The 21,771-nt window shown below is 37.2% G+C and overlaps 1 protein-coding gene across 1 annotated transcript in view; it reads left to right on the forward strand.

The window, feature by feature from the left end:
• The first annotated feature begins 843 nt into the window (after nt 1-843).
• Nucleotides 844-21,771, forward strand: part of LOC131164775 (uncharacterized) — a 33,875-nt gene continuing 12,947 nt past the window's right edge. Inside the window, exons 1-7 of the mRNA XM_058122215.1 lie at nt 844-1,354; nt 5,227-5,453; nt 6,387-6,454; nt 6,646-6,720; nt 6,930-7,285; nt 9,753-9,821; nt 9,904-9,992. Of these exons, the coding sequence (XP_057978198.1) occupies nt 977-1,354; nt 5,227-5,453; nt 6,387-6,454; nt 6,646-6,720; nt 6,930-7,285; nt 9,753-9,821; nt 9,904-9,992 (1,262 nt within the window). The 5' untranslated portion in view covers nt 844-976. The remainder of the gene's footprint in view (nt 1,355-5,226; nt 5,454-6,386; nt 6,455-6,645; nt 6,721-6,929; nt 7,286-9,752; nt 9,822-9,903; nt 9,993-21,771) is intronic.

Here is a 21,771-nt window from a genome sequence, read left to right on the forward strand (position 1 = left end):
TATATATATATTCTTTTATATTGTCTCGCATTATATTAGCACTAAGTTTATATTAATTGGGAAAGAAAAACTTGTTAGAATACAATTAATTTTCATAATGTTAAAAAATATGTCATTTATTTATTTATTTATTGTGGCTTTTATCACAATTGTTGGATCGTCTCTACATCCAACGGTTGTGTGATGTCATATATATGTTTGTAAATCGTGGGAAAAAGAGTGTATTGGTTGTCATTTTGTGTAATGAGAGTTAGAGAGAGCTTTCTCTCTAAGAAGATTTTTTTTTTCACTAGTTTGACAGGTGAAAGGGTATACAGGGGATTTAGGATCGGGGAGAGTTTGATCAGATTTTGTACTGTTATCGTTTCATAATAAATTTTTCTCAAGGTGCACGTTTCGTAAACGTAGGCAATCTTACCGAACCATGTAAAATCTCTCGTCCACATTTATTCTGTGAATGTTTTTTGTGTTATTTATTTTATTGATTGGAAGATTAAAATCGCTACGTGTCAACCCATAATTTATAGGACTAATTTTAATAAGACTTCTCTTGATTATGACATTTATTTTTATAAACTTTTAATTATCTTCATTAACATTGACATTATCTATACTCTTTCTAATAGAAAGGGCTGTGAGGTGCACATGTAATATAAGGCCATAAGGAAACAAAAGCAATAAATAAAATATCTCTCTCAGCTGTAAATAAAAAAATAAAATAAAGAAAATGAAATTTTCGTGTTCGCCCTCTCCAAGGGTGTTTCGGGGATTTTAATTTTCCACAGATAGGAAAATAAAAAATGCAAAGAAGAAATTAAATTAAGTTAAAAAAAAAAACCCATAAACCACTTCAATTCCCTGTACCCTCTTTCTGGTCGGGCACTGGGTCGACGCCTTCCACCCCCGCTGCTCCCTCTCCGTCCCTCCGTCGCTGAACGGCCGTTGCGCAGACACTGGAAAACAGGAGCTTGGACAAATGTACGGAGGATCAGGGAAACTAGGGCGGGGAGGGGGAGGGGGAGGGGGAGGCGGCCGCGGCGGCCGGCGCTCGCTCTCGGCCTTCCCTCCTCCGCCGCCTCCGCCGGCCCACCGCGCCTCCGCCCCAGCCGGCCGCCTCTCCGTCGGCGGAGGAGCCGCCCCTCGCAACCGCACGTCCACTACCTCCATCTCCACGGCTTCTGTTGCCGCCGCCCCCGCCGTGGAGGAGAGCTTTAGCCTCGTCACCGGGAACCCTCTCGCTTTCGCTGCTATCATCCGCCTCGCACCCGACCTCGTCGACGAGATCAAGCGCGTCGAGTCCCAGGGTGGGACTCCCAGGATCAAGTTTGGTTCGAATGCCAATCCTGCTGGGAATGTAAGTTTCTTGCTTTAATTTTGAATTTTGATCGGGCGTGTTTTGGTTCTTCAAATTTGTTCTTTTTTTTTTGTGATTTATTGCTTTCGGAATTAAAATTTTGGCTGCAATTAAAAAAATGCTATTATTATTTTCTGTTGCAGTGTTGAATCGGCCATTCTTGTATCATTCTAGTGGTGGGTCGGTGATTCGGGTGAATTAGAACTACCCAAATGATAAATCATGCAATTCAAGACGTCTATAGTTATTGATAGTTACATATTTGTGTTGCCCTTGGATATTGACTGTCAATTGGGTTAACACCTTAAAGTTTTGTTTGGTTTGCAAAATGGAATGAGGTTGGAATGGAATGGAATGAAATTTTGAATGGGAAGTATGATCAAATTGAGCTATAAATTCAATACTATTCCGTCCAATTTCATTCCACTTCTATGTACCAAACTTGTGGCTAGTTAAGGAGGCTAATTTGGAATTTTGATTGGAGTTGTGGAAGAGGCCCCATGCAAATGCAATTTTTTTTGGGTTTGGAGAAAGTGTCATGCTAGGGTAGTTATACTATCAAGCAAGATGACGAGTATAAATCCCAGTGTTTGGGATCAGACACAGCTCTAAGAAAAGGAGCAGAATGTTTTCATATTGTCCCAACAAACTTTTCACTATTGCTTCTTGATTTCTTGGCTGAAGCTGCACTCGCAATTCAACAAGAAGCATCTTGAAATTATTGCAATGGGAGTGTGTTGTGACATAATATCAATATACATATAAAGTTTATAGAAATAGAATATTTAAGAGAAGAAAGAATATACAATGAGGAAGAGGAATCCCTTTGAAACAGACCTTAAAAAAAAAAAGAACAAAGAAAACAAGTAGTAGAAAAAGAAGGAAAAATAAGGCCAACAAAGGCATGCAATTGTGTTTGATATCAAAGAAAATGACACTGTGATGGGGGACTATCTACTTGTTGTACATCACACTGCTGAAACAACTTGTTGAGTAAAACAACGATGAAGGGAAGAAAACAATTGCATTGTAAATCATATCAATAGAAGTGTGATGTAAAATATATGAGCATATCTCTCTTGCCAAAGCACTTATAAAATTGCAAAAACTGCACACCTTGAAGTCCTTGTTTTCTTACACTTCCCAAAACATCTAAAATTGATGCGCAAAAAAACTTCTAATGAATTAGGACACACCCAACACTCTCCAAGAAAGCTCAGAAAGTAAGTTTGATAAACTCTAGGTCACAAAGTAATGAAGAAAACGACGAGCATGTTCCTCACTACTGACATGAAACATGACGCACTTACAAGGAGATGCAACTATATAAGCTCTCCTAATCTACTTGGTGTTAACTCTATTAAGGATGGCTATCCACACAAAAGGCTTAACCTTTGAAGAAAACTTATATTTTCACAAACTATTAACAAGAGGAAAAGAATGAGAAGAGTGATTTAAATGGAATAAAAGGATTTACACGAGAAAGCACCAGAATCATGCAAACATTAGACCCTAACATTCCCCACAATATGAATAGAGATAAGAATCCAACAATTTAAAATATGAAAAAATCTCCTCCACCTCCTTATCCTTCAGGTTTGCACAAAATTGAAAATCTATAGAAATAACACCACTATATTTTGAATGTCCAGTACTTGGACAAGTATATCAAATTGCAAATCAGAAGCTTCATTTGCAAGAGCTTTGTTGAGCTGGGAAGATAATTTGAATAGACTTTCTGTTATGGGAAATACTAAGCTGGAAATTGTAGCTAAAATGAATTGGGCAGCAGCAATCTATCACTCTTGGAAAACCACTAATCATCTGATTTTTGAAGGAACTCCAGTTTATCCAGTTCTAACTGCAAAGCAAGCTACTAATGATGTGATTTTAGCTTGTTCTGGGCTGAAGGATTTTAAATTCTTGCCTTAGTTTTTCTTTTAGTCTGCCAGTTGGTTATGTGTGTTTTCCTTTGTTTCTTCTGTTGGCTGTGTATGTTGTGACAGTTTTCTGTTTTCTGATTTGGACTGCCAGTCCCCAGCTATTTGGTTGATGTGCTTAATTCTTCCTGGAAAAAAAAAAAAAACACTGCTGTCAATAATTGAAAACGAAAAAAATAGGTGCCTTATGATGCAACACAAAAGAGAAGGAACAAGAACAGAAAAGTAAAGCTCTCCAAGCCGAAGATCCTTCTGAAATCAAACTTGACAACCATCTCCCACCCTGTATTTAGTATGAGGAGACACCTGCAACATGAATTTTTCACGGGTTTTCATGCAAAACTCTAGCTCCAATATTAGCGTCCTACCTGTTTGCTATATTTACTTTTAATAACCACAAGCCGAACCGAATTAATTTCCAAGGGGAAACACCATAAATGGGTAGCTACCAACGACCTTTCAACTCACAAGACGGTCCTTCCTCTTACCCGCCTTCGACCATTGAAAATCTCTCATAATCCTCCCCAACTTAGTTGTTGCCCTCACCAGAAGAATTGACAGAAGACACTCATAAATTAAAGTAATTTGAGCCCCAAAGAAAAAGAGCTCACCTCCTCCCATCAAGGCGTTTGGAAACCATAGACAATCACTGGGTCCAGAACCTCACAGAATGAGGATTACCACCAAATGGAACTCTTAGATAAGTCAGAGTCCTCTATACATTCTCTAATTATAGCAATTCAACTCCAAAATTCATAAATGAAGTGATAAAAGAAATGCATCTTGCATTGGTATTTGGAATCTGAATTGGTTAATGTTGGGAATGCCTTCTGTTTTAGTGTTTAAAGCTGCGAATGAGGTGAATATTTTAACTTTATTTGCAAGGGACTTTTAACTGCTTAGTTTGCTACTATGGGGGCCATTTATTTTTCTTATCCTCTCTAGTGAGTTCTGATTTTAGGACCCATGAAGAAAGACTCTTGTTTGTCATAAATTTTGAATGGCAATCAGTTTGAAAGCTTGAAAGATTTACGTCAAGTTTATTGATGCTGTTACTGTGTTACATGCACTGAAGAAAGCCCTTGATCTAGCTCGATACTTTTTGAATAATCTTTCCTTAGACAGTTCTGTTATCTTATAAGTAAAGAAGGGTCCTTAGAGTAGGGCCTTCCTTGTGCCATGACCTAGTTTTCCCTTATTCTTTCTTCATTTTAGTTATTTTATTTGCTTTCCTCTTTGCTTTCTCATTGTTTTCTTGGTAGCTCCACCTTAAACACTTGATGTCGGGCAGCATCATCGAATTACGGCCAACAGATAATTTGGGAGAGCTAGAAAAGAGGAGAGGGGAAGAAGAAGAAGAAAGAAGGATGAAGAGAAGGAAGGGGATACAAAGGGGGGAATTACATGTTCGCTTTCTATTCAAATTCATCAAGAACCTAACTCTTACATAGATTTCACACCCTATTTATAAAAAAAAATCTTATTACATGATATTACACATGAAATTACAAAAGAACCCCTAAAATACTGTAATATTACATACAGACACTCAAATACATATAATCATATACTAATTAAACTAAACACACGATAAACTATTGACTAAACTCAACTATTCCTTTATCTAATTCTTATGAATTAATTTCCAACAAGGGTCTCCCATTGGTTCTGCATCTTGTCCTACATTAACACCCCACCCCAGATCAACAAGAAAAAATAAGAAAAAAGAAAAAAGGGGAGAGTTCTCATGAGATATTAGAAGTACAAGAATATAGGCCTTACTTCATGCTTCCTATATTATTAGATTCATGGCAATTGGAGCTGCAATCAATTTCTCTTTGATCTTTTTGTTTTGGCTATTATTCTACATGTTCAAGCCTGTTAATTTTTTAGCATAATTTTAAGCAGCCCCCCGTTGCCATTTTGCATCAGGTCATTCAAGTTGATGGTAAGGACTTTAGATTTACGTGGTCGCGTGAATTTGGTGACCTCTGTGATATATATGAAGAACGTCAAAGTGGTGAAGATGGAAATGGTTTGCTTGTTGAATCTGGGTGTGCCTGGCGTAAGGTGAATGTGCAGCGTGTTTTAGATGAATCAACTAAGAAACATGTTAAAATGCGGTCAGAGGAAGCTGAACGGAAGCTAAAGTCACGGAAGTATGTTTTGGATTTATTTCAAACATGTTTTTTATTTTTGTATACTGAAATAAATGTATACTTCTTATTGTGGCCAAAGTAGACCTATGTTGCTCTTCTGCAGCTTGTTTTTGTCTTGATATTCCAATACCTATTGTTTTAGGGTCTTTCTCTGCATATTTTGGAGCCTCTCATAACCTTATTTTGGCCCAGCAACATTTTTTTTTTTTTGTTCATTAGCAACATGCCTTATTATGATCTAATGTAAAGGGGCACATGTTTGCAATGTATCTGTTTTGTATGGAATTTTTGTTAACCATACCTTAGTGGGTAAATTCAACTTTAGTGTTCTACTTTTTGCTTTTGCAAAAGAATTATATATGGTTTTTATCTTTGGTTACTATAGAAATAATCATGCTCAACTTCACTCTTTTTTCTAGTTTGATGTATCTTCTCTCTCTCTCTAATATAAAAAAAATGTTCAGTATGTTGTGTCCTTATGAATTTATATCGGCACCCTACAGATAAAAAATATGGACACAATATATATGAATAGTTTTATCATTCACTTCATGTCCGCGCACATTGCTTGTGATGCGCTTGTAGTATCAGGTACATGCAACTGAATATTTATTTACAGATACAAATGCTATCCATGTGAACTTGAAGCTGCATATAGGCTTATGCCATGATACTCACAAATCATTCACCTAGTTCAGCTCCTTCAGAAAGATTTTTCTGTTGAAACTTTGGATAATTAACAAAATCTGGAATTCTGGTTATGATATAATCTATTTTTGCTTAGTGATTATCCAGCGATCTAGTTAATTGTGTTGAAATTATGGCATACTTGTGTAACTTTTCAACCTTTCTTATTCAGTGGATTTTCTGACTATGTGTTGGTCACACTGGTTACTGTGATGTCTTTTAAACTATGTGGCATGTTTCTTACAGAGCCATTGTCTTAGAGCATGGGAACCCATCTATGAAGAGTCAAATGAAGGCAATGGCTGCTGTTGAGGGTATTTTTTGAATCTCATATTGAATTTCTTTCATGTTTTTATTTTCTTGCTTGCAATTATTGTCCCTGGTGATTTGCATACAGGAGATATCTCAAGTCATGTGATAATACTAGGGTATATTCAGTCTGTCACTCTTGACATTTTATTCCCTTCATTCATGTGGATTGTCCGATGTTTTTCTTTGTTTATAGTCAATCCATGGAGGATGGGTTTCAAACAAAAGAAAGAGGCTGCATTTAAAAAGCGAAAGATTGAACCACCACAAGGTAATTGGGACATGTTAGAAATTAGCAGTTTCTTTATCAAAACTGTTTTAATTTCTGATGTTTAACTTAGTACTTAGAATGCGACTCACTATTGATAAGATGCATAACTCAGAATTATTATTGTGGATTTATTTTCATGCATTTTTATTTTATTTTATTTTATTTTGGAAATGTATATAATATATATTTTAAAATTGTATTGATTGTAGTTGGACTCCCTCTTAAATCTGTCCATAAATCTGGACCATCTACAACAGCAAGTGCAAAGGGCAGGCCGTCTATTTCGCCTCTTCCATCTCCACCTGATCAATCTGGTGTGTTAGCATCTCCGTATGGAACTGGAAATCTTAGTAAGGGCCATGCAATTGTTGAAGATACAATGCCTGCTCAAGTGTTGAGTAAAGAGAATGCTGCAAGCTTGGATAAAGAAATTCCTAGCAAGGTTGCTAGTGTAGCAGCACGGGAAAAACTAGGACGCAAGGGAAATTTAGGAGCTACACCAATGGATTTGCAGAGTATGTTGATTTCTTTTCTCACAGAGAATCCCAAGGGAATGAGCCTTAAGGTAACAGCATCAATAATCTTGTATTACTGTGTAACTTGATTTTATGTGGGGGATTCTTTTTTTTGGCAATTTGGGTACTATGTTATCCAAAACATAGAACATAAAAAGAAAGAGGTAGAAGAAATGCAACAGTGGAAAACAAGGCAAAATTTTAGGCAGTGTGATGAAGAAAAATGCGAAGAAAGCTGTTAGTGAAGCTAACGTAGAGCTTTAACTTGCATTCTTGATACTAAAGATGGGGAAAAGGCATGTAAACTTAATAGGGCTCGATAAAGAATAAGCAGCTTTGGGCAATATCAAGTGTGTAACAAGGGATGATTATAGTGTTATCTAAGAAAGAAGATATAGCTAAAATTATTTTTACAAGCCGTTTGATGAAAACGCAGCAGATGGCTTTAACACAGGATTGGCAAATGAGGAAAATGCTAGATTGTTAAGTTCTGTGAAACTAGAGTACATGAAGTTAATATGCATTAAAAAATGAAGAATAAAATTTTTTTGGACCAGCTGGAATTCCTACTCAGAAAAGCTTAGGAGATAATGGGGGTACTATGGTTGACTAGTTTATTCAACAAGATTGTAGGGAGTAAATAACTGTTAGATGAGTGAAAGAAAAAGTACTTTAGTACCTATACAAATGAAGATAATCGAAATTAAACTTATGAGCCATACAATCAAACTTTAGAAAAGGGTAATCAAGTAATAATTGAAACAGGAATTTTAGAATATCAGTTTGGTTTTATGCCCAGGATCAACAACGGAGGTTCATGTATATATTGAAGAGAATATATGTATGATGGATGACAATTGCTTTAGGACTATAGCAGGAGAAACAAGGGAATTTGTACTTTGAATCATTTTTGTGTTTTTTTTGTTTTTTTGTTTTTGTTTTTTTGTTTTGTTTTTAGCTATGGATGAACCTACAACAACAACAACAACAACAACAAACCAAGCCTTGAGTCCCACTAGGTGGGGTCAGCTACATGAATCCTTTTTTGCCAATTTACTTACTAGACATATATAAAATGAGGTTCCTTGGTGTATATGTTTTTTGCAAGTGATAATGTCTTAAAATGAATGAAAACGAGAGATTGGAGTAGAATCTAAGCTGAAACTATGGAGAGATGTTTTAGAGTATTGAGGTTTCAAGATAAGTAAAAGGAAAACACAAGAAATGTGTTCTTAGTAATTTTAGGAGGAATAAGGTCAAAAATAGTGAACTTGATGCTCAAGAAAGTACTATGTGTATTAGATTTTGTTTCCTTGAATCTATTGTGCAAGCAAAAGGTGAAATTGAAGATGTGATAATAAAAGTAAAGCAAGTTGGGTAAAATGGAAGAGTGCATTCGGCATCTTATGTGATTGTAGAATAGCCCTAAGATTAAAAGGAAAAAATTGTATGACGACTACAATACTTTCTATGCTATAAGGATCATAATGTCGGGTGATGGGGAAACAACATATTCATAAAGTAAGGGTCTGTCTGGTATCGTTGCTGTTTCTCCACAGTGAAAAAATATATTATAAAAACTTGTTTGTTTCTGTTGTCAGTTTTTTGTTTTTGTTGCTGATTTTCAGCTGTTTACCAAAAAATTGGAAATCAGATTTTATGGTTTTCAGTTGTTTTGGCAACCTATTGCCAAAAAATTTAATATCCAAAAATAGTTTTTTTGAATTAAATTATTCATTTTAAACATTTTTAAATTAAAATAAAAATTAAATGATCATATGAATTTAAATATAATTAAAAGAAAAATGTACGTACATTTTTAAAAAATATTAATAAAGCCAATTACAAAATACTTTTGGTATTTTTCAATTATCATATCCAATAAATTTTTATTTTAAGGTAAACTTTGGAAGTAGAACAATTAAGTAAAATAACTGTAATAAGTTTTATTTTTATTATAGTAATTTTAATGTGTATTATTTGTAATTTTATTATTTAATCATATTTTTATAATATTTTGATTTAAAGATGAAAATGAGCATTTTTTAATTAAGTTTTTAATTTGTATTAGTTTTATAAATGTTAACCAAACAAGTTGCTGGTTTCTAGTTTTTAGTTTCTATTTTTGGTTTTTGGTTTCGTTTCTAGTTTTTGTTTCTCTATTTTTTGATAGTGATACCAAACGGCCCCTAAATGTAATTGAAATGATAGACTTAAGATGGATGAGCGGCATAAGTTTTAAAATATAAAGTAAGGAGTGAACACATTACTAGTATTCTAAGCATACTGCTTATAGAAGATAAGATCAGAGAAATGTGGTTCAGATGGATTGGACACTTGCAACATAGACCAAGTAAGGGCTGAAAGAGTGATTAGTGGCTGTTAGAGGTTGTAGGAGTGGTAGGACAGACCCAAAATAGCATAGATCTAAATAAATTTGGTAAATATTATTTCATTATATGTCTTACCATCTCTGTTGCTTCATTTGTTTCTTTGTGTATTCTCAATTATTTGTAGGCATTGGAGAAAGCAATTGGAGACACAATTCCCAACTCTGTAAAGAAGATCGAACCCATTATTAAAAAAGTAAGTTGTGGGAATCCTGGATGTGTTTGCTTGTTAGATCAATGAGTGATCTTATATCTTTGCATTGGGTTTTGAGCATCAGATAGCAACTTTCCAAGCTCCAGGGAGATATTTCTTGAAACCAGGAGTGGAGTTGGAAAGCTTCAAGAAACCTTCATCTGAAAGTGGAAGGTAGCTGCTACTTTTTTATGATAATAGTGGGCTTGATCTGGCCCTCTTATGTTTTATTTTTTATATATTTGATTGATAAACCCTGAACGCGCACCACTGATGGTCTAAGAAGCACACACTTCAGAACCCCTCGTGTATCAGTGTTGGATTTCATGGGACTGCTGGGACGTATATGACACATGTCAGAAAATAAATGGAAACTCTGTGATATGCCCGAGACATTTACAATATGTATTTAGCATGATGATGCATTTTTTGTTTTTCTTCTTTCTATTTTTTTTATTATTTATTCTATTTTTTTTTAAACCCGGGGAGGGGAGTGAGGGATTCTTTCGTAGCCTTAATCCCTATGCCTTCAAACATTTTGATCCAGCTCCAACATTTAGAGCCCTAACAGGAGAAAAAACTTATTTGACCTCGCCGTGTTTAAGCTCCATCCTGCACTTTCTCCGCGTGTTGCTTGTCCGTTTGATATAGCTTCCAAAAGCCTCAATATTTACAGGAATCTCCATCTTCTCATAGCATCATTTGAGGAATCTGTGAATGTCTGATATTCCATATATATTTTGGATCATTATCCCAAAAAACACAACTGAATGTAATTCAGAGAACAAAAGTCATTAAACAGCTATCTGGAAAACTAGTCCATCCATCATTAAGAATTGAAGGAGACAACTCTGTTCCTTCAAAGGCTCTTACGTTTCTCTTTCCCCACAAAACCCAGAATGGTGAGAGCAACCAACAATAAATTTTTTTTCCCTGTCAGCTCCTGATCAAATGCTTTTCCAAGCTCAAGTCTCCATCTTGACAGTCTCTGCGATTGCCCAGGATATGCCAGTGCTGTAGCCAAGTCCCAAAGATTTTTAGCCCATCGGCAGTGCAACATTGTGATTCACAGATTCATCATCTTCTTTACACAAAAAGCATCAGTTCACCTTGATTTTTCCACTCTTCTGCAAATTATCTATTACTATAATCCAACCCAATGCTACTTTGCAGGCAAAGAAGCCACTTTTCTGTGAAATTGTTGAAGTTTCTGTTTTCAACCACCTTCGAAATTAAAAGGGCAGTCAATTTCTGTTTTACGAAATTTCCGTTGAAATTTCCATGATTCATCTGAAATTTATTGAAATCTCAAAATTTCTCTATTAATTTATCTTCTTTTTTTTTATTGAAATAAAGATTGTTACAAGAAGGTTATGAATTATAGCTTTTGGACTTTTGAATGTTGAAAATTTTTTAACTTAGATATTAGCTAACAGCATTTTATTTGTTTATTTATGTCTAAATAATTTGTATTTATATAATATAATAAAAAATATTTAACTGATTTATGAATTTCATTTATACAGTTGAATATGTTTATTATGATTTTTATATTACTGTTATTGCACCTTATACACCAATACCAGTCCTTCATGTATTTGATTTATAATATTCTAGATCTAAATCTTCCATTATTATGGCTATTAGTAGTTTCAAAAGTTTCACAAAAGCATTCCATGATTTAATATAAATTTCCATCTTTTTTTTTTTGAGATTGAAATTGAAATTGACATTTGCATCAAATTTACATACTATTGGAGCCTCAAAATTTTAGTCCAAATCAAATTTAAGACCTTGGAAGCCACTTTAAAGGGGCTGCTGTTTTCCAGATAGTCTTTCAGAGGAAATTAACTCTGCTATCATCGATATTCAATCTTTCCATCTCCCTGTAGAAGAAGGCTTTTGGAAGGAACTCACATTGTAATGACCATTGTTGTAAGGCATCCTAGTCTTCCAGAGGAAATTAGCTCTGCCATCATCAATGTTCAATTTTCCATTTCCCTGTAGAAGGAACTAACCTTGTAATGACCATTGTTGTAAGGCGTCCACTTAGGCTTATCTAGATTAGATAGGGTGACAGCATTTCTTGACAGGTACCCAAAAAAATCAGCAAAATTTCTAGCTCTCAGTCTCGAGGATTCCTTTCAAAGGGGATATTCCATAGTATTCGGTTTCCTGGAGGCTCCATCCACATGCTAATCGCAGTGTCCTTATTGTGGGCAAGGTTGAAAATGTCAGGGAATTGGATATTAAGTAGAGTAAACCTGTGCCAAATGTGACCCTAAGGAGAATGTTGTCGCCATTTCCGGCCTTTAAAGTGGATGAAAACAAACAAATTTCCACCTCTTCCTAATTCATTCACCTACTGACATAAGACTCTCTAGTGTTTTTAGATGTCCATGCTTTGTGATTAGTGTTGTATTCTTCAGCAATTATTTTCCTTCAAAGGTGATCTCTTGTGAACATAAACCTCTAAAACTATTTGCCAAAGAGTGCTTTGTTAAATGCAAAGAGGGATTTTAAGAACCAAACCACCCTGCTGAATTTTGGTTGTTTAACATACACCCTCCCCCCAAGGGAAAAAAATGATAAAAACCCTTTGTCTTATTACCCCAAAGGAATCTGTCTTGAATTTCTTCAAGGCTTTTGGCCATTTGGGATGGGAGAAGGTTTGTGAAAGTAATCTAAGCACAGGTGAGCTTTCCACAAGTAGAAATGTAGTTATGCGTCCAACTCCAGCAAATTAACTTTTTTTTTCAGAACCTTTCAATAATAGGCTTCCGAATGCCTTGTACTTTAACTTGACCCCAGAGGTAGCCAATTCATTGGAAAGGTCTCCAATTTGCAGTGCAAGATGCCAGCCAAGAACCAGCCATCAACCTCATCTCCAATGGGGATAAGTTCTCAAGACTGCTTCAAAGCAAAGGAGAATGCACCTGAAGTCGAAGATTTGATTGGCCTCCAATGCACAAAAGATAGTGGTATCATCTGTGAAGAAAGGATGAGAAAGCCCCAGTTCCCTTAAAGTTTGTCCCACCTTTAGTCCCATGACCGAGAACTATAATTAATATGAAAAGAGAAGGAGAAAAGGGTCTCCACTCTTCCTATTGTAAACTTCCAGATGATTGCAAGCGTCATGAAGGTCAACTATGGAAACCCATTTTCTTAAAGATAGAAATAAGAAAATACCAGCAAATATGGTCAAAATATTTCTCTACGTTGAGCTTGAACGTAACACATAATGCTTCTCTTTCTTTGATTTGAGTGTCCACAATTTCTGAAGGACTGAAGGCTACATCCATGATTCGTCTCCCTTCAACAAGGCATATTGGTGCTGCACAATTACTTACCTAATCACTTTCTTGAGTCTCAAGGCTAGTAGTATCTTGAAGTTAATTTTTTTAAAAAAAAAATAAGAAAACGATAAAACTTAATTGAAGAAAAAAGAAGTTCAAAAATGAGCATAAGATATCACTCCTTAGAAGATATAAAGGTAAAAAAAAGGCAGAAATGTCAAAACAACACTGCCCCCAATCACCCTGTAAATCTGAAAAAGACAGTCCTCTGAAACAACCAGCTGCGAAAGCCCGCAACAAGGCCATATACTGAATCCTATCCCAAAGCACAGACAGATACATTTTCTTTCCTGTGAATATACTAGCATTCTGCTCCAACCAAATCCCCCACAAAGCAGCAAAAAGACCTGTATCTCCACAATGCCAAACCATCTCTGCTCCCAAAACCTGTAAATGAGATAGACAATAAATTCTTCAGACATTGGACAAACCTGACTTTACCCAGATGGACCAAATAAATTACTCCACACCCTTCATAAAAGGGAACAATGAAGGAACAGGTGAAAAACATATTCTGAACTATCAAAACATAAAGAACTTGGATAGTCACAAAGCCTTAAAAGAACGTTGGGCAACTGAAAAACAATATATCCAAAATGTAATAGTTCCCGAAATGAGAATGTTATATGTTAAGGTGGATGAGACGTAGAATGTTGAAAAATAAATTAAATTGGAAAACAGATTCTGAACTATTAAAACACAAAGAACATAGATAAAGTCATAAAGTGTTAAAAGAATGTTGGACAACTAAAAAAAAACATATCCAAAAAGTAAATAGTTGCCCAGATGAGAATGTTAAGGTGGATGAGAGGTATAATGTTAAAAAATAAATTAAAGAATGAACATATTCTTGGTAAGTTAGGCATAGCACCTGTGGAAGATAAGGGAGGGGCAACTCAGATGGTTTGGACATCTGCAACGTAGGCTAAATAGTGCATCAGTGAGGAGGAGTGAGTAAAATAACTTGAAATGAGATAATAATATGGATTTAATTGCCGTTAAATTTCTAGAGGAAATTACCCATGACCATGTAAATTAGCGGAAAAGGATTCATGTAGCTGTCCCACCTAGTGGGATTTATGGCTTGGTATGTTGTTGCTGTTGTTGTGTAAAGCCTTAAAAGGCCTCCAACAGCTTGTTAGTGTAACTCTACGTTCGTTTGGATAAGAAAAAATGGTATTGAGAATCAAAAAATGTAGAACGTAAGAGGACATGATATCCTCAATAGACCAAAAAATTTACAACGAGAAGTTAAATGAGAGCTGCCATCTATTCCCTTTGGATATTTTTGGTAGCAATAAACCCCCAAGACCCCAAATGAGTGGGCCCATAACAAGTCCAAACATCCTATAATAAATTAGGGCAAGATTTGGGGCCCTTAAAGATTCTCGTGTTCCTCTTGATCCAAAGGGTCCATAAGGTAGAAAAAACTGCTCCGCTCCTTATAACACCTCCCTTTCTACTAGAGCCAAAGCCCCTATGTTTCACTGGAAAGAACTTTTCCACACTTTTTTGGCATCAACCAAGCTTCACCTGTGTAAGAGAGAGAGCATTCTAGAGGCACGATGCCACCTTACAATGCAGAAAAAGGTGAGCATTCTTTTCGGGGCTTATGACACATAATACACATGTTAGGGCTGAGAGGCAGGGCCTTTAAATCTGAAGCAGATAATGGGTATTAATCCTATTTAGAAAGGTCTGGATTTTCCAAGGAACCTTATTCTTTTGATTGTATTATTTCTCATTTTGAGGTTCTCTTTTCCCTCATCATTGTATATTCTTCTTTTTCTACTTGGTTTTTTTTTCCTATCCAAAGAATACATTTAATTATAATTGATATTTTTGTTTCTTTTTGAACAGTCATAATTAAATTAACTTAAAAGTGCTTTTGATATTAGACAATCATCTTAATGATCCATTGATCATTTTACCCAATGTTTTAAAAGGTGAAGGCATAAGGCAAGGCGTTCTAACCCTTTCGAATTTTATTTTTAAGATAAAAATGTGTAAGTAAATTACATATATTTTAAAAACGAGGAAAAAATTAAGAAAATCACAAATATAATGTTTTGAAAAAAAAAAGATATACTCTGCAAACTACTTCCTGGCCATTCACGACATAAATCATGACAATAGATAGCTATATATTATTACGAAGTTCAAACTATTTTCATGATCTAAGATACAACTCTTAGTTATTTTGGTAAGGTTGAGGTTCAAGAGTTTTAGAAATCAATTCACAATATGACATTCCTTTTATACAAACATATAGTTAAATTTTTCTAACCAATTCTAACTTGAGAATCACATACCCGAAATGCGTAAGCCTTAACTACAAAAGGTACAAAAGGTGTGCCTTTTGTACAAAAGCATAACCCTTAACAAGTAATGCGTTAATTTTTTGGAATTCATTATTTTAGATTGAGCCTTCAGGCATTTTTGGCATGCTTTTTGCCTTGAGGCAAGCCTTGAATGAGCCTTTTAAAACACTGATTTTACCAGTATATATTTTCTCATTTGCTAGTGGTGCTGTCACATAGAATAATTATTATGATTAAATGTTGTTTGATAGATGATAGTAGGAGTGGGGTAGAATCTAAGTTAGAACTTTGGAGAACAACTCTAGAGACTAGAGGTTTTAGGATAAGTAGAAACAATACTGAATATATGAAATGTAATTTCAGCCATATAAGTAGAAATATTGAAGATGAGATTAAACTTGATATTAAGAAATCGACAATGCTAGTCGATTCGATATCTTGGATTTATTTTGCAAGAAAAAAGAGAAATTCAAGAGGGATGTAGTACATAGAGTTAAAGCAAGTTGGGTAAAAGTGGAAGAGTGCCCGTCCTCAGTTTGGATTGCCATTTGCAACTCCATGCATGATCCAGAATCGCTAGTAATCGCCGGGTCAGCCATACGGTGGTGTATTTGTTCTCGGGCCTTGTATACAATGCCGTCACGCTATGGGAGCTGGACATGCCTGAAGTTGTCACCTTAACCGCAAGGAGGGGGATGCCGAAGATAGGGCTAGTGACTGGAGTGAAGTCATAACAGGTAGCTGCATTGGTAGGTGCGGATGGATCTCCTTTTAGGGAGAGCTAATGCTTGTTAGGTATTTTGGTTTGACATTGCTTCACACCCAAAAAGAAACGAGCTATGTCTGAGTTTAAACTTGGAGATGGAAGTTCTTCCTTCGTTTCTCAACGGTGAAGTAAGACTAAATTCATGAGTTTATTATCCTAGGTCCGGAACAAGTTGATAGGATCCCCCTTTTTACCTCCCCATGTCCCTCCTTTGTGGCAACATGGGGACGTAAAAAGGAAAGAGAGGGATTGATTTCTCTTCTTTTGGAGTGGCGGGCCCCAGTGGGAGGCTCGCACAATGGGATAGTAGTTTAGTGGAGAGCGTGCCCAGGATAATTGCGTTGTTGTGCCTAGGCTCAGGGCTCTCAACCATATGGATGTTTAATGTGCTCATCAGCACCTGATCTTGAGATGTGGATCATCCAAGGCACATTAGCATGGCGTACTTGGGGGTGCTATGTGCATTTCATATCCTATCTCTAAAATTGCATCATATAATAATCTATAATATGTTGAAATTAAAGTTCTATAGGACGGCTGTATGACCAGCCATGCTATATGAATCAGAATGCTGGGCAGCTAAGAACAACATGTTCAAAAAGTAAAGTTGCTAAAAATGCGAATGCTAAGATAGATTGAGTGGTAAAATACTAACGATAAATTAGGAATGAACATATTTGCAACAAGCTAGGAATTTCACTTGGTGGATAAGATGTGGGAGGGCAGCCTAGATGGTTTGAGCATTGAATGAAGGTCAAGTAGTGCACTAGTGGTGGAGGACCGAACTAGTTATTGTAATGGTGATAGAAGAGGTAGGGGTTAGACTTAAAATAACTTGGATTGAGATTGTGAGCGAGCATTTAACAGCTCTTAAGTTAGTTGAGGAAAATGCCTTTGATCACGTGAATTAGTGGAAAAGGATTCATAAAGCCGACCCCATTTAGTGGGGATTAGACTTGTTGTTGTTGTTGTATGTGATTAAATGTCCTCATTATTAAAGCTTATAACATGTGAATCCTAGTAAGGGGTGACATAATCAATAGCTTATTATGACTGCATGAATTCTTCCATTACTACTACTATTTTCTTCCATCACTAATACTATTCAGCCTTTTCCTATGGTAGCACCAAAGCACATTGAATTGTTTTTGAATGAATGGGCATGGCTGTAATTTCTATGTTGGTTATTCCAGTTCCCCTGAAGACATCATCACCAAACACCGCCATTGAAGATAACCATGTGCAAAGGCCTTTCCAAAACCAAGCTCCTGTGGAGAAAAGCTTCTACTAATGAAGTACAGGAGCAGGCACAAATTGAACTCTAAGCTTGGAGAAGTACCATATTCAGTGGAAAATAATGGATGTGCACCAGCATTCGCCTGATCTGGTTTGGTGACAAAAGGATACTCTGACAACAGTGAGGGCCAGGCAGGCAGCTCCAGTTACAGTGGAATTGATAGCGATAGTGAGAGTGACAGCAGCGATAGTGGGGAGTGACAGTGAAGCCATAGTAGAAGCCGAAGCAAAAGTAGAAGTCCAGTGGGAACTGGTAGCGGCAGTATAGTGACAGTGAAAGTGATGCTTCTTCAATAGCAAGGGAGGGGTCTGATGAGATGTGGGATATTATGAGACTAGTGACGATGACAAAGATCCAGGCCGATTTTGCAAACATCTGAACCCGCATTTTCTTCATTGCCCATTCCATGGAAAACTCCAGATGGTGGTCCTGTGCAAATGGGATTGATGGGAAGGATGATAGCCATTTATCAGATAGATGTTGAGATTGAGAATGACCTGCCTGCTGATGAACCATAAACTGAGGTGGCTGTAATCACTGATTTGGATCCTTGCAAAGTGGGTGAAAACACCTGTTGAAGGGATTAAACACTTTTCACCTAATCAATATGAGCATAGAGAACGCCAACTTTTTGTGGAAAATCTGTTTGATGACAGGGAAGGTCCAGGGAAGGAGGATGTCATGCACAACCAGTCTGACACTATGGAGAAAAGTTACAAGATAAATCCAAAAGGGGGTTCTGATATGAAGCATTCTGATGAGAAAACTGAACATAGCAAAAGGTCAAAATCAGGAAACACGGTGCCACCAATGAATTCTGGAATCAGTGATGCCCACTTTATTGATGATCCTTATGAATTTATCTCCTGAGAGACACATTGAAGGCTCATATAATGTCCCCATTGTGAATAGATCCGAGAGGAATGGGAATGCTGGTTCCAGCGTACAAAAAAAAAATACAACCATTCAAATCCTGGAAAATCTATTTCAGATTCTCAGCAATCAGGTCGAAAGTCTGTTGATCGAATTGCACAGGCAAAGGCTCCTGAATCAGCAGAGAGGCCTGGTAAACATTTTGAGGTCTTGGGACATGTTGCTAAGCACTCCGAAAGGATTCCTCGTGCACATGAAGGTTTTCCTATGCAAAAAGACAAAGTTTTTCAGAGAAACACAGGATGAAGATGGTTATGCCAATGAGAAAAAGTTTTCAAAAAATTTTAGGGAAGGTGCTGGCTGGAGACAAACATTCGATATCCTCTGAGATTAGGGAAGGTGCTGCTGGAGACAAACTTTCGAAAACATGAACTACTTGGAAAGTTCAAGGAAGCCAGACAGGTTGTGAACCGAATGGATGCAGACAAATCTCCTGTTGTGAATGGGAAAAGGCAATATTCTCCGAAGAGAGCTTTCAGATCTGGAATTGGGCGAACTTCGTGAGCCTTGCCTGAAGAAACACCTGGGGTTAGGAAGCAATTGGAAAGAAAAGGTTCATTTAAACACTCAGATAATCGACCAAGCACTAATGATAACTGGAATTTGGATTCTAGCAAAGTAAAACTGTCGCAAAGCATCTCTGGACTCGAGAAAGATGTCACCCATATGGTGGCTAGCAAACAATTCCGGTTAGTTTGTCTAAGGGAAGACCCCTGAGCATCATTATAAGATTTAATTAGACCACCTCCCACAGGTTGTGGCAACCCCAGGCCACAACACTTTTGTTGAGAGTAAAATCATGCTGAAATTGGACCCCGTTTAACAAATTAGCTGATGCAAATGTCAAATTTAGAATCATGAAGCAGGAAGGGGCCAAGAGACTGGTATTGAGGAGTATGGAGAAACTCATCTAGAAGTACCGGTGTTCCAGTCAGGGGGGAATGGAGAACCAGACATGGGGGACCACAACGACAGTAAACGAGGACTAACTCCCTCATTCTGCAAGAGAACATAAATGCGATGGGAATTCCCGTACTACCTTGGCTGATATGGGGTTACAGGCCGAAGGCTCATTCTCTATGGAGATTAATACCAGTAGTCAAAAGAGAAGGACTCTTCGTCAGATGAGATGCAGATTGTCCTTATTCCAAGTATGACAAGGAAGAACCAAGCTGAAGGACCAATAGGATTCTCTCAAGTAGGGTTGTTATTTTTGGTCTACAGCGTAGTTTACTTACTTTTTCTTTAGTTTTTTTTTCACACATGCTTGCATGTATACTCACCATAATTTGTGAACAGTCTCCTAACTTCTTTAATGTTGCTTGATTCTTAATTGCAACGACGTAGGTAATAAGGAAATGTGCAGGAGTATCGTGAGAAGTATACAGGTTGGTCGCTGGTGGCTGGTGGCAGGGGGGGGGGGGTGAACAGGATCCTAGAGAGTTTACATTATTGAAAATCCCTTTGCGTCATGGGGGGGGGCCGGCTGGTGTTTTGCCTTGGGTTTCCATTTTCATTGGTATTTTGATAGAATGCATATTTGAAATTTTTCAAAATTAACAGATTTGGAAATGTATTATATGCATGAATGAGTTTCGTGGAACTGTAACGGGACCGGGAAATATCAATGGTAGAGGATATGGGCAGATATTATGACTTTTGAGCCAGTGTGAAATGAATCCTATCCGGCCATGTGGAACGTATAATGGTGCCTTGCCTTTATGTTTAGGGACGTTTTGCATAATAGTTGTATAATGAAATTTTATTAACGTAAAACCTAACAGGTCCGGGGTCGTGGGTTCGATACGGTTAGTGCTCCTTTGGTCAAACGCCTAAATTTGTTGTGTGATTCGTGTTGATGTCGGATGGGCTACTCCTGCGACCTTGTTACCAATTTTAGGGCCAATGGAGTTTGTATTAGAAGGAACTGTTTTTACTTGTGCGGTCGCATGGGCAGCGGGGATGAGAATTGTGGTATTATCATCGCGTGATAATGACACAATTAGTGTGGCGCGAAAGTGCTCTTATGGTAGGATTTTTATCAAGTAAACTCACCCATGCAACTAGGATATAGGCTATCGTGGAAATAACAAATTTCTAGATGTATGAGCGAACAAAATTTAACTGGTTGTTTCATTTTTTTGAGGAGGTCTGGTAGGAAGACCGAGAGGGTGGTTGTCTGCTTGTTTAGAGTACGTATTGAAGAGCGGTTTGTTATTGTTGTGTGGGTATAAAAGAGCGAACCACACAAACTTGTTGAGAGCAGACAGGGGTAGAGTCACGTATATATGGCTTTGGTGATTTGGGGGGGTAAAGAATATACCGTATCAATTCAGGTTATCCGTGGTGCTCCCTTTTATATGAGTGGAAACCAAGGACACAATATAGGCATGTCCTACAGGGGCCGGGCGCGGGTCAAGTGCCAGGGGAGCGTGATGGGGACAGCGGACAACACACAGTGTACATATACTCATACTATCATACGGCTAATACATACATGGTCGAGCGGTAGCCCTCAGGGCAGGGTCGCTTGGTACAGTTGATCTTGGAAGTTAGTAGTCATAGTAGTCTTTGGTGGTTGTGATGGGCGAGGTAGGTGTTCTATGGTTAAATAGGCATGATGTGGCGATATATTGGGAGATTAGTTAGGTTTCATTATTAGTTAGTATGTAGGTGTTGGATCTTAAAAAAAAAATAGTGTACTTCTCACCATCTGACAGGCTGGTAACATCATGTCAAGACGAAACCTGAAGAAAATTTCATTGTCTGCCGAAGACGGAAGGTTCCAAGTCCCAAACACTGGTGCGAATGGGGCCTTTGGACCGTCTTTCAGTTATGTGCTGCTGATTATTTGCTATGCCTCTTTACTTAGGATGGACTGCTGTCTTTCTTAATTTGCAGCACCTCAAGCAGAGATCAAGTCGATGGCGTTGCATATACAAGAATTTCTTTTCACTTTTAGAGGACCTTAATCATAATTGTCAACACGTCATCTTCTTGGGGGTCTTCTCGGCATCACTTACATAGTGTCGTAATGTTTGCTGGTGTCGAGGCTCGACGTTTGTTGACAATGAGCACAGACTCAAAAATATCTCATTTTTGATCTTTCGTACGATGAAGTTTAAGCTGCACAGTTGGAGATTTTGGTGCAAAAGCTAATAGACCATAGGAACGAAAGAAATTTGGACAATTCCTCGGTGCCCCGATCGGAATGCTTTTTGCAGGAATGTACTTCACTTTTCTCGGGTGGGGCAGTTTCTGTTGCTTTCCATGCAAGAAT

Source organism: Malania oleifera, chromosome 9 (genome assembly GCF_029873635.1).
Source record: "Malania oleifera isolate guangnan ecotype guangnan chromosome 9, ASM2987363v1, whole genome shotgun sequence".
In the NCBI taxonomy this organism is placed as follows: domain Eukaryota; kingdom Viridiplantae; phylum Streptophyta; class Magnoliopsida; order Santalales; family Ximeniaceae; genus Malania; species Malania oleifera.